The sequence below is a fragment of the Didymella exigua genome, assembly GCF_010094145.1.
Source record: "Didymella exigua CBS 183.55 unplaced genomic scaffold M421scaffold_35, whole genome shotgun sequence".
Classification (NCBI taxonomy): Eukaryota; Fungi; Ascomycota; class Dothideomycetes; order Pleosporales; family Didymellaceae; genus Didymella; species Didymella exigua.
Genome location: NW_022984809.1, coordinates 82,221 through 98,013, shown reverse-complemented (window position 1 = coordinate 98,013; position 15,793 = coordinate 82,221). Strand labels below are relative to the sequence as shown.

At 54.7% G+C, this 15,793-nt stretch overlaps 6 protein-coding genes across 6 annotated transcripts; 3 read left to right on the top strand and 3 right to left on the bottom strand.

The window, feature by feature from the left end:
• Nucleotides 1-201: 201 nt before the first annotated feature.
• On the bottom strand, nt 202-3,033 carry M421DRAFT_424423 (ran-binding protein). The gene is made up of 5 exons (XM_033593747.1): nt 1,955-3,033; nt 1,682-1,905; nt 1,254-1,634; nt 667-1,209; nt 202-612 (listed from the first exon to the last, which is right to left on the bottom strand). The coding sequence occupies exons 1-5, from the start codon at nt 2,656-2,658 to the stop codon at nt 482-484; spliced, it is 1,983 nt and encodes a 660-aa protein (XP_033445038.1). The 5' UTR covers nt 2,659-3,033; the 3' UTR covers nt 202-481.
• A 97-nt stretch (nt 3,034-3,130) lies between these two features.
• On the bottom strand, nt 3,131-4,597 carry M421DRAFT_424422 (DUF1711-domain-containing protein). The gene is made up of 2 exons (XM_033593746.1): nt 3,870-4,597; nt 3,131-3,815 (listed from the first exon to the last, which is right to left on the bottom strand). The coding sequence occupies exons 1-2, from the start codon at nt 4,220-4,222 to the stop codon at nt 3,416-3,418; spliced, it is 753 nt and encodes a 250-aa protein (XP_033445037.1). The 5' UTR covers nt 4,223-4,597; the 3' UTR covers nt 3,131-3,415.
• A 1,563-nt stretch (nt 4,598-6,160) lies between these two features.
• M421DRAFT_424421 (protein serine/threonine phosphatase 2C) lies at nt 6,161-8,144 on the bottom strand. Its single transcript, XM_033593745.1, has one exon. The coding sequence runs from the start codon at nt 8,118-8,120 to the stop codon at nt 6,324-6,326; it is 1,797 nt and encodes a 598-aa protein (XP_033445036.1). The 5' UTR covers nt 8,121-8,144; the 3' UTR covers nt 6,161-6,323.
• A 362-nt stretch (nt 8,145-8,506) lies between these two features.
• On the top strand, nt 8,507-9,397 carry M421DRAFT_270762 (uncharacterized protein). Its single transcript, XM_033588792.1, has one exon. The coding sequence runs from the start codon at nt 8,592-8,594 to the stop codon at nt 9,273-9,275; it is 684 nt and encodes a 227-aa protein (XP_033445035.1). The 5' UTR covers nt 8,507-8,591; the 3' UTR covers nt 9,276-9,397.
• Nucleotides 8,864-10,176, top strand: M421DRAFT_270754 (uncharacterized protein). The gene is made up of 2 exons (XM_033588791.1): nt 8,864-9,723; nt 9,774-10,176. Exons 1-2 carry the CDS (start codon nt 9,306-9,308, stop codon nt 10,139-10,141), a joined length of 786 nt encoding a protein of 261 aa, XP_033445034.1. The 5' UTR covers nt 8,864-9,305; the 3' UTR covers nt 10,142-10,176.
• A 3,417-nt stretch (nt 10,177-13,593) lies between these two features.
• Nucleotides 13,594-15,247, top strand: M421DRAFT_71672 (MFS general substrate transporter; the record flags this gene model as incomplete). Its single annotated transcript, XM_033596813.1, has 4 exons — nt 13,594-13,829; nt 13,884-14,152; nt 14,201-14,586; nt 14,642-15,247. The coding sequence occupies 4 exons, from the start codon at nt 13,594-13,596 to the stop codon at nt 15,245-15,247; spliced, it is 1,497 nt and encodes a 498-aa protein (XP_033445033.1).
• Nucleotides 15,248-15,793: the final 546 nt, after the last annotated feature.

Below are 15,793 nucleotides of genomic sequence, written 5' to 3'. Positions count from 1 at the left end.
AGCAGGGTTGCATTGTGATTACGGTCTTGCATAGCGGGCGTTGGGCATGCACATGTACGATGCGTATAGGTGTACGATGCACATAGATGTACGATGCACATAGATGTACGGTGCATATAAATGTACGGTGCACATAGATGTACGGTGCACATAAATGTACGGTGCACATAGATGTACGGTGCATATAGATGTATGAATGCAAAAGCATGGCGCAGCAGCCCTCACATAGACACGTATGCACAGACAGTGTCGAGCGCGCGATATCAATAACCTGGAGTTGAGTATAGCGGCGCCGCGCCTTCCAAGCCATCTACAATACAGCACGATTCCAACCCAAACACCTCCCAGAACCCCGACACAGCTCATGACGCCCGTGAACGCCCAACCCGTATGCAAATGCACTGCTCACCGCCCATCCTCGTCAAACGCCCCTCTTCCTCCACATCCAGGCGACGCATCTTGCCCGCCGACGTCTTCCACCCTACTGCAGAAAGTCCCTGCGGACGTTGACGAATGCACCGGGCCCGCCGTCCTCGGCGAGCTCGCCCACGAGCGCTTCCGTCTGCTGCACGAGCCGCTCCATGGCTGCCGAGCTGCACTTGCCGAGACTCACTGTCGGGGTGTTAGTAGGACTCCTGATGTCACGTTCAGTGTCGCAACACATACCTAGGATAGCGCTGTTCAGCTCCTCAGCCACCGGGGTCCGTCCGTCGACCTCCAGCAGCGGCGCGAGACTGCTCTCCTTCGCATTCTCGTACGCAATCAGCGCGAACGTATCCCTGAGCGCTTGCTTGACTTCTCTCCTCGGATCGTTGGCGAATTCCGCGCCGAGCTCCTGGCCGTATGCAATCGTACTGGCGGTCAGTTGCTGCAGTGTAGCCTGCTTGTCCACCAGATCGTCATCATCGAGATAGTCGAGGCTGGGCGTGGGATCGTTGACCCCGAACTGCTCGTCAAGCTCCATCTGGAAATCGTACTCGTCCGTCGCGGTCGAATTTCGCTTGTTGGCATTCGAGGCAGGGTGCTTGGACTTGCGTGTGGACTGGCATTGTGTGGTGAGCTCGTTGCAGTCGCGGATCATCTCGATGAACTTCCGGCACCGTAGTTTGAAGTAGATGTTCTCGTTATCGCGGAGGACGGAGGGGTAGTATGCTTGGGTGTGCTTGAGCGCTTTGTCGATGTCGCCCTCGAGGATGGCTGCGCGTATTTCTAGCAGGGTCAGCATTGGTAAATTAAGGCTGAGGGGATCGTACTTTGACGATTCAGTGCATCCACATCCTCGACGGCTTCTTGGTACGGTATGGTTGCATCATCATCGTTGGCAAGTGCGCGTGCCCCATCAACGATTTCTTCCGCAAATGCTTGTGCAGTCTCAACGTATCCATCATGTGCCAAGTACTGACTGATCAGTCGGTGTATGAACTGAGTTTCCTCAGGAGCGGACGCAGCGCTGGGCACGAACTTTGTCAGGTTGATTTCTTTCTGGATGGCGGCCTTCTCGTCTTGTACCATCTTGTCGATATCGAACGCAAAGGGCTCCTGGCCGAAATTCGCACGTAATGTCTCGCCAGACTTCTTCACACCAATCGTAGGATAGTACGGCATGTTCGCCTTGAGGTCTCGGAAAGCAGTTCCTGTGGTGGTCAGTAGAGTACTCCAGCAAAGGTACGAGCGCCCCTACCCAGCATGTGGCCGTTTTTAGTGAAGAACGCTGTATTTGTGCGGAAGTTGATGCCACACCCGATCACATCGAGCGTGCCGAACTTGGGTCCATAGTTCTTCCCTGACGTTGTGTTGTTGAAGATCTGCCCATCATCGCCGTGGTATGCAAAGGAGTCCGGCTCCCACCCTGGTATCCTAGTCAGAGCAACTTTGGGTCCTGAGAACCCGACGCCAATCATACGCCTGAGTGCTTGTTAGTGAACATGTTCCTCGACTTGCACAAGGGACATACCCGTCCTTTCCCTTGGATACAACGGTCACCTCATAGTAGTATATGCCACACTGCCGCGGCATAGGACAGTCTGCACGCACCGACGCCGCCTCGTCGTGGGTCTTCTGCGACCCAGAGAACTTGGCCTGCCTGCCTTCATGCTCAATATCGAGCTGCGCAAACTTGTCGTTCTCGTTCCACTTGGTCGGCCAGGGCGAGGCCGGCTCGTCGACAAAGACAGGCGCTCGTTCGATGACCTCATGTGTCAGCCCCCGGTGCGAGCCGGCCAGCTTGTGAGTGTGAAGGTTGACGCTGCTCGAACTTGTCGATAACGAGCCAGCGTTCGAAGACTGCGTTGACCTGAATTCGCGCTGCGCCGCCAACTTCGCTTTGTGTGCCTCCTGCAGCTTCTCAGCGTGCTTCGAACCGCGCAGGTACGATGGTACAAAGAACGGCGGGACGTCCTGGGCTCCCCCTCCCAATCCTTGCCAGTGGCCGGTCTGGCTCGAATACGACGGAAGTGCACCACCTCTCCCCCAACTAGTCGACATGCTGTTGGGGTGACCGTCGGCGTCGATGGAGCGCGACTGGCGGTGCTGGCTTATCGTGTGAGGTGTCGAGCTGTTGACGAGATGCGAGAAAGCTCCGGAGCGGGTAGGCGCGGCGTTTGCAGGGCTAATACCTGTGTTGCCAGCTAGAGCTGCTGCGTAGCTACTTCTCCGCATTGCGTCGTTGTGGCGCCGCCAGAGCCCGTAGACGATAGGCAACGGTTGTGCCGTGTTGAAGAGCAGGCGCAGTAGCCGTTGCGACCAAATACTTTGCGGCACGAGCTTCGTTTGGATGAAAGCGCGATCGACGGAGCCCTCAGGAGGGCGAACGGGCGGTGTTGCGCGTGCAAACACAAGATGTGGGGGAGTGTGGAGAGTGGTGTCGTGGGCGAGGTGCGGCGTATGGCACGCCGTGGAGTAGGCCAGACGCAGAAACGGCCGAATCACCGGCAATGTGCGATCGCAAACGCATACATACTACGGACCGAAACAAGCAGAAACGTGGGCCTGAGAGCTGGTCGTCCAAGGTGCTGGCGCGGAGTGAGGGTTGGGGGTACTCTCGGCAAGGTGATAGCTCTACCGCGGGGGATCGATAGCGCACCCCCCATGCATCACAAGTCACGGCAATGTGGTCAGGGGACAAATGGTACTTTGGCAATGATGCGTTTGATCGTGATATGTGGTATTACTATACAAATCATAGCCCTTCCCAGCGGACGCACGATAAATGCGTGGTATATCCTTGGCACGCCAGACCTGTAGTCAAGCACGTCACGCGCCGCATGTGCAAGACAGTCTCCCTGTGCCATATCCAAACGCCGTTGATCGAGACTCCCTTTTGGTATACCCACAATGCGCTCTTTGAACGCCAGACATGCTAAAACATATGCAAAAAAGAATGACCATGAGGATAGAAACGGTCGAGAGCTAGGTACTATGCAGCAGGCACAGGGGCTGGCGAGCTGTTGAGGCCCTCCATGAGCGGCGCCAGGGGTGTGGAGGCGTCGCCGTCGAGTCCGCTCTTCTCGCTGAGAGCACTGCTTTCGTCTTTGACTTTGGTGTCGCTGGAGCCGGTCGTGTCGCTCTTGACATCTTCTGAGAAGGCGGAGCTGCGGTTGGGGGCCTTCCAGGACGGCACATTCCAAACGACGCCGGTGAAACTGCGAAGCTTGAAGCCCTTCTTCTCCCACTTGCGGCACTTGAACTTGCCCGTGCGGTCGAGGGCGCGCAGGCCGGCGTTGATGGCACCCTGGTTGGCCTTGGGGCCAAGTTTCTGGAGAGGGTTGGGACCGGCAAAGGGTGTCTTGATGTTGGGGTCGTTGATCTCATCACCGCTGTTGAGCGTTAGCATGCTGAATCTTGACGTGCGGATCAAAGGTGCGACATACAGCTTGCGCTTCTTGGGTCCAGGCTTGCCACGCGCCCTTGATGTGCTGGCGCCGTCGATGGCAGCAGCGCCGCGCTTCGTGCCAGCCTTCGGTGCGGGGACCTTGCGCTTGCTGCCAGGCGCGGGCGGTGCGAGTGATGACGGCGTGCTTGGTCCGTTCATGGCAACAGGCGTGTCGGCGGCATTAGAGTCGGCAGTGGAGTCGGCCACCATGGGCGCAGGCGAGGCTTCGGGCGTCGATGCTGGCTTCGAGGCCGGCGACGGCTGAGCGGGCGCCTCGTGGGGAAACTGCGCCAGCATCTTGGGCGAAAGCTTCAGGACGGCAGTCAGGCTCTTTGCCGGCTTGGGAGACATTTTCGCTGGCAGGCTGGGGCCGGCGACGTGGTGCCGCGATGGCGTTGGCGATGGTGCAGACGGCGGTGATGAGGACAGAAGGACTGGTGGCAAGCGCAGTTTTGCGGGCGCGGGCAATATTGCAGTCAGCGGGCTCTGGGGTGGGCTGGTACGCGTGCAGTGCGGCGGTGTGTGGCCGAGTGCTTGCAGGGCCTTTGCCTATGTGGTGGCAGTGATGCAAATCGGCGGCGATGAGGATGCAGGCGATGGGGATGGGGGCGCAGAGGGGAGATGGGCGGTGGTGCTGGCTGGTGCTGGCCGGAGCAGCGCGGCCGTGGCGCCCCTTGAAAAGCTGGTGTCCATATGGCGCGGCATCGTTTGGGAAGACACCCGGCGGCACGCGTAGAGGGAGGTCACAGATCTGTGAGCCCTGGGGAACAGTACATCACGCACGCTAGGCCGCATGGGGTAGTCACGCCTCGCCTTCTCGCAGCATCTCATCATGGCGGGCAACATCTTCAATTATTTGCATCTTTCTGCGTTGCATCTCGTGGCCGTGTGTGCCTGCGGTGCTGTTGGCGTTCTGCTGATAAAGGGGTCCGTGTCATCGCTTGCGTTTCCTGCATTCCACGGCCATCCTTTTATCGCCCTCTTTTCAGCTAGAGTTTGGAAGCGGCGGATGATGAACGTCAATTTTGGACGAACACGAAACAACGCACGCTGCACTCTCCATGCACGCTCCCTAGCCTACGTGTTTCCTGCAGCTGCACATTATGTCCTCATCGCCCGTCGCATTGCTGCTGCCTGCCACCCAAAACATCGCTGCAGCCGATGATCTTGTCATGCCGGAGGCCGTTGATGGTCAACTCACGCCCATCGAGCTCGGCCGTTCCTGCCCCTCTCCACGCCTCTCGCCATGGATGACGAGCCTGCGATTAGTGGCTCCATAACTGGCTCCGTGACTTGAAAAGCTGGATCCTTTTCCACACACCAAGCCCTGCCTCTTGGCCGCAACCGTTCCGAACCTCGGGAGTCGGTGATTTGGATTTGTGTTGTTGGCTTCACCAGCGAACCAATCTGACCGCCGCGTCATCTCCACACACGACTTCCCTGCCACCGCAACCGTGTCGCTCGTGAAAACTCAGAGATGCCGCACCAGCAATCAACAGGCCCAATGTGGCGGCAAGCCCCCGTTGCACAACCATCACGCCTGCAGGCACACTCAGACATTGTCACCGCTATCTTGCTCCACGAAATCGTTACAAGCACCCTAAGCGGGCTGGAGATTTGAAAGGGAGCCGTTGACGTTGTTTGAAACTCGCAGGCCAGGACACACCTCTTCAGCCTCTTCTCCAGCTTCCCCATCTTCTCCGCCACCACTCTGAACTGCCACTCTCCCTTTTTGACCGAGTCATTGAAATATGCTTCAACATCCTCCTCTCCAATCTTCGCCCTCCACAACATGACGACGCACGCCGCTCTCTCCACGAACCGGTCCTCCTTGAACATGTGCGCCGACGCGTTCGCCTTTGGTTGTCGCTCGAGCACGCGGCGCTCTCCAAAAGCGCCTTGCTCACCCGTATCCCTGTGTATTTGACTTGACCCATTGATATTAAGGGAGGCAAGGCGGGTGCTCTCGGACGAGCCAGTCGGTACAGACGCAAGCACTTTTGAACGTGAGAAAGAAAGCGCAGTACGTCTTATTACGAACTGAAGGTCACCTCGACTCGCATGAGCCGCCAGCTGGCACACCGAGTACAGCGCTCTCTGCTCACGACATCATGTGGAATCCATGGACAGCATCTGGCGCTTGCACGCGAATCTGTTGCGAGCTCATATTCAGCGCTTTGTAGCCAGTCAAAACAGCCTGACTAGAGAGTATCCCTACACTTTTCTGCTGCAAGTTCAGCATCGAGCAAACAAAGTTGCCAGCGGGACATGGAGATCCTACAACTTCAGTCTCTTGTCATTTCTTGCACGGGAAGAGCACACTTAGATCGATCGCAGTGCTCGATGTTAACTGCATGTTGCGTAAATAAGTGTCCCTTGCTATCTACCAATCGTGACTACCAGTTGGTATGCTGCCTGCCAGCCTATGCCAACATTCGGATTCTGTGGCAAATCACCATGGCTTCCACCAACTCTTTTTCTCGCCCATCCCGGCCTTGGACGCGGCTTGCTTCCCCGCCGTCTGCTCATCCAACTTGTCAAAGAAGACCACCATAATTGTTGTATCATCGACAGCATACCGTCCCATCGGCGGCGGCGCGTTGAGTACGCCCATGAACAGAGCCCTCCTCGTTCCACCCATTGCATTTCTAGCAAGGCAGACAGCTGCATTCTCGTCTTCGATGGCAAAGTACTCGGGCGTCGCTTTCCACTCAACCTGTTCGCCTGTCTCAGCGTTGTAAGTAAAGCCCGAATCCTCAACCATCGGGTTCTCGAATTGCTGCGCAGTAAGCTGGAGGCGAGGATCGTTCTTCACCTCGCCGTGCCCGCGATCACGTGCCTCGAGCCAGCGCTCCACACACTCGACTGCGTGCTCGGAACTGATTCTGTCCCAGAGCCCGTCGCTAGCCATAATCATGAAATCACTTTTCCCCTTCCCGGACGAATGGCGCACGATGTCTGTCTCTGTGACTTCGGGCTCCGCGGTCATGTATGGCGCTGTTTTGGACTGCGGGCGGGGCGACGAGCCCCAGAACTTGGCTTGCACCATTTTGACGAACTCGTTGTCCCATTTCCAGCGATGGTCGCCAAAGGCTCGGGTCACTGCCAGCCCCATCAGGCGTCCGGTTTTTGGGTCCAGGATGTCCGGTTCGTCTGGGTGTGCTTCGGTGATTCTCTTAACTTCCTTCTCATTGAAACCTGTCTGGTCTTCTGACAGCGGAATGCAGGTGTAGGAGCGAGTCGAGGGGTCCCAGCGTCCAAGCACTGCGCGCGAGTCTCCTATGCATGCTACGCGGAGCACAGAGGATGCCGGGTCAAACGCAGCCAGCAGCGCGCAGGAGCCCGAGAACGCGGGTGCGAGCGCGCCTATGGCGGCGGCATTGGCTGCAGGAAACCAGTTGGCTGCTGTGCGGGCGGAGTCCATAATCTGCTTGTCGATGCGCAGGAAGGTGTTTTTAATGGTAGATTCGATCTCGAAGGGGGACGTGTGCGCAGGAAGTGTGAGGAGCGCGCTAGAAAGCGAGGGAATGAGTATCCGTTGAAGCATAAAGGAAGTGTGACGACCGGCATGCCCGTCCATAATACTCCAGTAATTCCATGGTTGCTGGCCTGGGCCAGGGGAGGTGCCGAAGGCGAAGTAGTCTTCGCAGGGCTCGTTGCTCTTAAAGCGGCAGCCGTGTGTCACAGAGATACTCTCCTCAGCTGCGTCTTTCTCGGTCATTCTCCACCCACCAGCTAGCTTGTCGAAGTGCTCGCTCATGAACTGAGCGACTTGCGGGTCCTTCATTAGGTGACTGGGGTCCCCGGTGTGGTGCTGCAGGAAGTGATCCAGTTCATCCTTGCTGGCGAAGAACTGAAGAGGTGTGACGCCGACATTGTCGTAACCGAAGCTGTTTACTACATCGTCAGTCCAATCCAGATCTCGGACGTCGACAAAGTAGTATGCCAGGGCGCTAATGGTGACGAGGATGGCGAATGTCTTCTTGGGAAAGGCAGATTGCAGTATTGTTGGTGCTAATCCATTCTGATATTCTGCTTGCTCTTCTGCCGTCTTCGAGAATGTTTGTTGTGAGGTTAAAGGTCGAAAGTGATGGAGGGCACGTGACTGTAGGCTCGCGACGCGCCTTGTCTGGGGCCGAAAACATGCGCGACGGCTTCCTGCCGCTGACATGCACCTAGCCGGCGCCACGAGCTGAGTCGATGACAAACAGCGCAGTCTCGCAGTATTCCCTACTCGTGATGATAACATTGTTGGTTGGGGTGGTCTACTTCGTAGTGGCAAGTCTTGAGATGCTGTGCGCCTGCGAGGGTGCGCGCTCAGGCCAATCACAATATGTGGGTGTGCTTAGTCAGATATCTTTCACCTGCGCAATTCTCCTTTTCCACCTCACCTCCCACATGGCTCATTTGATCCAAGCAATGACTTTCTATCGACTTCACATGATTTTAAATTGTCACTAAGCGAACCAGTCGCGAACGCGCTGCCAGTTGCCAAGATGTCTGATTGTGCCGTCCTTTCCTCCAGCAGGTGTGCGATTGACATCCACTGATGCCTCTTTCCTAGAAAGATGAGTGTGCCACGCAACACGATTAATACCCGGCAGTTTCTTCCTTGAGGCCGATCTCCTCCTCTCAACACCACTACTCACTACTCACTACTCATCGTCCGGCATATACGTCATCGCTATCGATTCGCATCATTCGTTACCATTCTTTCATTATGGCGAACCGTGGAAATGATCAGAAGGGTGCAGGAAGCCCACCCTCGAAAGAACTGCTGGTGCATGTAACGTCTACCAGTCACAGTCCTCCAGACGGGACCACGGAAGCGGGCACTTTCGTACCGGACCTCCTCACAAATGATAACTCCGAGGTCAAAACCTACCTCCCGAGCCCACCCCCAGGTGGCAGCGCGAAGATCGGAACATACATAGCCAGTCTCAATACGGAACAGCGCAACTCGATAATCCAATTCATTCAAGCGACCAAGGAGCCTACCAGTGTGGCAATTCAAACGCTCATAGAGTGTGAATGGGACCTCATTGAAGCTGTCTCACGATTTGGCGATGACTATGATGACGCACAAGAAGACTTTGAAAAGGAAATCGTTACTCCTCCGACTCGTTTCTCAGGATCCGAACACAGCTCACGTAATGTGCAAACACCTCCACGCCAGCCTAAGAAAGACAAACGAAAGAGCAGGTCTCCTGTTCCTTTGCGGCGGGACTTGTTGCATAAGCTTGCTTTCCAAAACGGTCAAGACTGGCCGCAAAATCCGCGAAACGCCGCGTACGAAGCGATCATACTGCAGTATTCGCCCTCGAGCCCCAGCATGCAGACCATTCCCATGTTCCTCTCACCTTATGAGGACAAAATGTGGTACACAGGCTTCATGAGACCTTAGGAAGACTTCAGACAGGGAGTAAAGGACTGGATGGACGGGTGGTTAGCCCACACATTTTTAGAGCTGCGTTGGGAACATGTGCCTAGAGACTGTTTTGCCCCGAAGATTCGTCTTTCGGCCGACAAATCAGAACTCTTCGAAATTGATTTCGAATTCCATGCAGTGCGCGCAGCCGTGTGGTTGGCGACTACAGTACTTGAAACTCACGCGGTGAGGGTGCAGACAAGTACAGTGGAGTGCGAACTAGGCACCGCCGAAGACGAGGGCATTGCCACAGATGACTGCATATGGCAACCATGTTACGTGGTCAGGTTCAGAGACTTCGGTGGAGTTCCCGAAGCGCGCCTCATTGGCCACGTGGAGTTTCTCGCTGGCAGATCCGGAGCCCTCACTGAGGCATACAAACTGCGAAAGACAGCCAAATATGGTAGTCTGCGTTGTGTGCTTGGTAAGAGCCGCTCTCATGAAGGCCAGGGATGATGTACTGACCGCTTCCAGGCGACCTCGTACAGTGGATGCTCATGAACAATCATCGCTACGCCTTTCTCGTCAGCAGCGATGAAATCATGTACCTCCGAATGGACGTTGAAGAGATCAAGGAGAAAGACAAGATTGTGTTCCGGCAACCCAGACTGCACTACTCGGAACCCATGAAGATAACCGATGCGTTCGATGCAGAGAAAGAGACGATCAGCGTGCGTATGGGTTTGCTCTACCTCTTCTGGTCAATCATACAGGATGGTGAGAACTGGAAGCTGCCGGAAGAGATGGGTAATTGTCTCAATTATGCGGCATTCACGCAAGGGGAGGAGGATCTGAAGGTCAAGGCACCGTGTGTGCCTGAGCCGCTCAAGAAGGACGGATAAGTACGTGATTACTCTCAGGCTGTTCGCTCATGGAACATAGTCTCAAAGGCCAATAGACTATGCATCTCATTCAATATCGAGCGCCATCGATCTTTTGACGATCTAACTGCCTCCCGCGGAGACTGTCAATGCCCTCCCATAACATCGTTCGGCGCCCAGACCCTGAGACCTTGCGTGGGCAGTCGTTAGTCGAATATCCTATTACTCGCCGCAGTAAAGCGATGGCGCATCCCAGGCGCCATCAGCCAGCTGACAGCTAGGCCAATTAGGCATAAAACCGATAAGACGCATCTGGGTCCTGCTCTCAAGTGACTAGTGTCAGATTTGAAGATGTACGGCAGTGCAAATATCAGCGCGCCGTTACCCAGACTGTCGGTGAACCAGGTGGGGCCTGAATCCTGACATGCAGACCTAGCAATAATGCTTCGCCACCGACTGCGTAGGATATTGGCCATAAACCGATGCCGTTGACAATTGCGACGAGAATCATCGTTGCGGCGGAGGACCTATTCTGTAATATAAGGGTTGAATGGATCAGAGAAGCGGCCTACCAGATTGTGACGGTGCCAGTACAGGATTCTATTGCTTCCATGCCCAGTCACGGCATCGTCGAAATGCCAAGCGAGGTGGGTTGCAACGGTGGAAACCCGGTTTCTGGCATAACCTATGAGCCAATACCATTACCGATGAAGCCCAAGGCGATACCCAGAATGAGAATGAATAGACTGAGGTTGGCTTCTATGCCGACGATCTGGATGGAGTAGCTAGCATGAGCTAGTTGAGGTCGACCAAGACAATTGGTATCAAACTGCGAAGATGACGATGCCGGGCCTGCAGCAATCCATATCTTTGAAGCAGTCCACGTAGGCTGTCGCACCATCATGTAATGTGCTTCAGCTTCGACCAGTATGACCAGCTGGTCGGTGGCATTCTGTGCGTTCTCTTCGTGTTTGTACAGTTTGCGTAGAGTAGTCGTCCATATTCTGCTCTCGACTTGGGAATAAAAGCTAGTACCACGAATACCTCGCTCAGCATCCGGGGATACTCGATGGAGTATCTTTACGCTGAGAGATGATGCATGAGTTCATCACTGAGCGTGTTCGACATAATCCGGACCCGAGCCGACGCCCCGCACTTGCCGTGTCTGTCCCATCAATCGCGAGGAAACCACAGTGAAACGCTTGCAAATGGGCGCTGAAAAAACGAGCAAATTGGTGTCAGCAAGTATGAAAACATGTCTCTGCTTCACACTTTGAAAGAAGTGGCAAGCAAGACGAGTTCAAGGCCCAGGATGAACGCTGCGAGATGCTGGGTACGCAACCTTCTCAAATTTGCCAAATTGTCTCAGGAACTTGACGATACTTTTCTTAGGTCGTCGCACATTCTATCCGAAGATGGTTCAGGCGGGTGCGTGGCTGGAGTGCATGATGCAGGCAGGCCCTTGTTGTGCATCGCTTAACTCCACTTGGCGACACGAGAGTGCCTCGGTCACTCTTCGAGTGTTGAGTACCTCATTGGTGCTATCGTTCGACAATGTATTGTTAAAACTGTACAGTGCGGATGGTGTCGTGGTTGTTCGTCTGATTTGCCTTCGGGCTATGGAAGCCATCGGGTGGCTCTTGGACGGCGTGAAAGAAGCCTCGGTCTAAGGCGTCAGTCTAATTGGTAGTTGCCCACGCTGCGGTTGCAGTGAAGTGGAAAACAGAGAAGGGGCGCAGCGTGTGGCGTTGCGATGCATAAGGCCTGACCTCGAAGCCTCGGTCCCTGAGATCGTGCCTGCCTTATGACTGGGCGGTTATGTCAGATCTGGGGACTCGCTGATCCGGGGAAGAGCCCCAGCAGGACCAGGCAGTTGGGTTCAACAATAGACAAGCAGGCCACTGTTAGGCCATCAACGTAGGATGACCATGTGGCATATCGCTTGACGGGCAAGGATCTGGACAGTTGTGCCTACCAGATCTATGCTTTGGTCAAACCCATGCCGGGTGTCTCTGAGTGCACAGTCGAAGGGACAGCAGAGGATAAGCTGTGCGCAGCTTCGTCTGCTAAAGCGCCCGTTCCAGAGATTCTGATAATGTGACATGTCCATCATGTAAGTGCGCTACACTGAGTTTCTCAATGTGCATAGTCTGCTTGACAACTGACTTCGAGAATTCACGGAACGTCTTGAGTGCACCAGACATTGGTAACAAAGCGTATTCCACGCGTGAGCCCATGAGTGGCATTCGCCAAGGTAGCGCGGATGCAAACGGCGCTGTGTTTTCTGTCAAAGGAGAACATCAAGCAGTTTTCCGGCTCGTGGGGCCTGCTGGTCGTCCGCAATGAGACCGCTGCATCAGCCCAAAGTCTTGGAAGATCGGTGAAAGGCCACAGACGCCTGCAAGCGCGGAAGTCGTCTCCCAAAAGCGCACACTGGAGTGCCCATGACGAGTCAAAAACGAGCCGCTAGTGCGCGAAGTCGGATGACTCTTTGCCCTATGGAGTACAGCCCTCTGTGCAGCTTCTAAATCTCATCCTTCGTTCTTGTGGGAGTAAAGAAAGGAATATCTTGTGAATGCGCTGTTTGGCGGCACAATGACCAATGTCCTAGGTCATGACAGCGTGTCTTACATCACAGATGCTTCTTCATCGACAAGCACTAGGTACAGCACTCCGAGGGCGACCAAAAGATGCCAAGCCAAATGACAAGCCACCACAGATGCTAAGTGCGTCTTCCGGCGTGGTGCGGCTTGGTGTTGATGCAACAATTATCGAAGCATCACCCCCTATACCCACCGCCGGAGGTATTACCAAGTTGGGTCAATCTGACGGAAATTGTGGAGTGTTACAACGCCTGTGGATTTACCCCGCGTGAGAGCGGCTGAAACGTGGTGGCATGCAGATCACCAGCATTTGAGAAAGGGCACGACGTTTGACCGTTGATGTTGGTCGACGTTGACAAGCAAACGCGCGCTGGCTTGACTTGCTCTTAGTTGCACGCCTCCCACGCGCGCAGTCGCCTTGACACAAGATAAGAGCCATAAAGCCGCGAACGGACAGTCTTGCACATTTGACGCCCCGCCTCGATTGGCACACGGGCCACGGGTGGGTCCCCTAGGCGAGAGGCGTCCTCTCACCTGCGGGGTCCCCATGTGCCAAGACAAACCCCCAGAATCGTCCGCCGCTGAGCGCCCAGAGCGTCTCCCTCTCATTCTGGGATCCTCCACAATCTTGGAGCTGTTGCTGGGATGATTGAGATCCCATCTCTCCAATGGGTAGGATCGCCGAGGCCTCGGTATCTTTCCAGATTTTTGATGTCGTGAAATGGCCTGTAGGTTGCTTGGCAGTGTGTAACGACAGGCCGTACAGGGGCCAGTTGAACATACATATAACGGTATCGTGCGATCACGCATCCACTGCTCTGCCCAAGCTCTTTGTCTATCCCTTCCAGCATATTTGCTGACACCGCCAAAATGGCGAACAACACTGTTGCTCACAACGACTATAACGTCGACAACGAGAAGGACTATGTGACTCACAAAGAAGATGTCAATAGCTCGACGCATGATAGCTACGAGTGCGAATTCACCGAGACGGAGCAGAGAAAGATCATCCACCGCATTGATCGTCGTCTCGTTCTTACGGTGGGAGCGCTTTACTGCATCTCGCTGATGGATCGTACAAATTTGTCCGCCGCCGCCATTGCTGGGTACGTTAGCACATCCCTCGCTTGAGATCATGAGCCATGCTGACGAATCAAAAGTATGAATGTCGAGCTGAATCTGAACGTCCTTATGGGTACGGTGTCACGTTACTCAGTCGTGACCCTCGTCTTTTTCACCACATACATCGTCTTCCAGCCACCTTCGACAGTCATCATCCGTTACCTTGGTCCTCGCGTGCACTTGTCCGTCATTGTCACTCTTTGGGGAGCAGTGATGATTGGAATGGGCTTTGCCGAAGATTGGCAGTCTCTGGCTGCTCTGCGAGTCGTACTTGGCATCTTGGAGGCAGGATTCTTTCCCTCTTGTGGTCAGTACAAGTAGTAACCGCTGATAAACAGACAACTTACAAATTTAGTTTACCTTATGTCTTGCTGGTACACACGTTACGACATCGGAAAGCGATACAGTGTCTTCTACATTCTCGGAAGCTTGGCATCTGCTTGTGCTGGTATCCTGGCCTACGGACTGATGCAGTTGCAAGGACGCGAGGGATTGGCTGGATGGCGCTGGATCTTCATCATTGAAGGTGCTCTCACTTGCTTCCTTGGCATTGGCGCATACTGGATGCTGGTCGATTTCCCCGACAAGGCGCACAAGTCCTGGAAGTTCCTGACCGAGCGCGAAGCCAAATTCATCATCGACCGTGTCGACAAGGATCGCGGTGATGCAAAGCCCGAGCCATGGAACACTAGGAAGTTTTTCCGGGGTGGCCTGGACTTCAAGGTCTGGTGCTATGCTTTGGTAAGTCAAAGCACTCGGGATGGATGGGGATCAATTATTCTGACCAATTTTCCAGATCTTTTTCAACACTACAACCGTCTCGTACGCTCTGGCTTACTTCCTTCCCATCATTCTGCAACGCAACATGGGTTTCACTGTCGGTGCTGCTCAGTGCCTTGTCGCACCTCCGTACGCGTTTGCCGCCATCATCATGTACGGGTGCGGTTGGATTGGTGACAAGAGAAAGATCCGTGGTCCACTCATCGTTTTCAACATGATCCTCTGCCTGATTGGCCTGCCCATCATGGGCTTCGCTAAGTCCCCGGCTGTGAGATACTTCGGAGTCTTCCTGACCACCGCTGGTGCCAACAGTAACGTTCCCGCAACGATGTCGTACCAGGCGAACAACATTCGTGGACAGTGGAAGCGCGCTTTCTGCTCAGCTACACTTGTTGGTATGGGAGGTGTTGGTGGTATTGCCGGAGGTCTGGTGTTCAGGGCTCAGGATGCGCCTCATTACCGCCCCGGCATCTATGCCTGCATTGCAACCAGCTGCTTCTCGGTTATTCTTGTTGGAATCGTCACCATGATCTCCATTGCGCAGAACAAGAAGGCTGATCGCGGCGAGATCGAGCTCGAGTACACGGAGGGTGACCAGAAGGGCTTCAGGTATACTCTCTGAGACTGTTCCCGTATGCTGGCCTGCAATCCGAATGCCAAAGCTACGCTATGTGGGCGTCCATGAAATAATGTTACGAATGTATACCCCTGCAATGCTTTTAAGTAACACTGAGTTATGAACTAGATTGTGTTGACCTGCTCTTGTATCGTGCGTGCTGTGATGGCACTCCCGATGTTTTGGAAGGATGTAAGCTCTTCTCTTCCAGCAAGGCAATAAACGACAGCAGGATATGGACGTTGTTATGCATAGCTCGGTCACTAAACAGTGATCAGTTTCGGCTCTATGTACATGGGGGCCTCCGACCCCGGCGCAAGCCAGCACCTCACTTTGAAATCCTCAACATCACTTTGGTATTTCGTCTCGCTGCGAGCACGCACACACTTCGAAAAAGTCGCGCGACCGAAACCAGCCTCTCATTGCTGATATGAGTGCGCAGACGTACATGACAACGGGTTTCGTATGTTGTCGGAAGGTGCGTCTACTTTTTCGCGCCATCACGTGCCCAACTGACCCGACTTCACAACACGTGGGCTGCTGCTCTTGCTG

Excerpts from the sequence above, each read along its gene's own strand:
- M421DRAFT_270754 (XM_033588791.1), top strand. The coding sequence starts at position 9,306 with ATGGACGGGTGGTTAGCCCACACATTTTTAGAGCTGCGTTGGGAACAT. Across the intron at positions 9,724-9,773 it reads TAGTCTGCGTTGTGTGCTTG|GCGACCTCGTACAGTGGATG; the intron begins GTAAGAGCCGCT and ends GACCGCTTCCAG.
- M421DRAFT_424421 (XM_033593745.1), bottom strand. The coding sequence starts at position 8,120 with ATGTTATCATCACGAGTAGGGAATACTGCGAGACTGCGCTGTTTGTCA.
- M421DRAFT_424423 (XM_033593747.1), bottom strand. The coding sequence starts at position 2,658 with ATGCGGAGAAGTAGCTACGCAGCAGCTCTAGCTGGCAACACAGGTATT. Across the intron at positions 1,635-1,681 it reads TAAAAACGGCCACATGCTGG|GAACTGCTTTCCGAGACCTC; the intron begins GTAGGGGCGCTC and ends TGACCACCACAG. Across the intron at positions 1,210-1,253 it reads GGATGCACTGAATCGTCAAA|AAATACGCGCAGCCATCCTC; the intron begins GTACGATCCCCT and ends TGACCCTGCTAG.
- M421DRAFT_270762 (XM_033588792.1), top strand. The coding sequence starts at position 8,592 with ATGGCGAACCGTGGAAATGATCAGAAGGGTGCAGGAAGCCCACCCTCG.
- M421DRAFT_424422 (XM_033593746.1), bottom strand. The coding sequence starts at position 4,222 with ATGTCTCCCAAGCCGGCAAAGAGCCTGACTGCCGTCCTGAAGCTTTCG. Across the intron at positions 3,816-3,869 it reads GGACCCAAGAAGCGCAAGCT|CGGTGATGAGATCAACGACC; the intron begins GTATGTCGCACC and ends AACGCTCAACAG.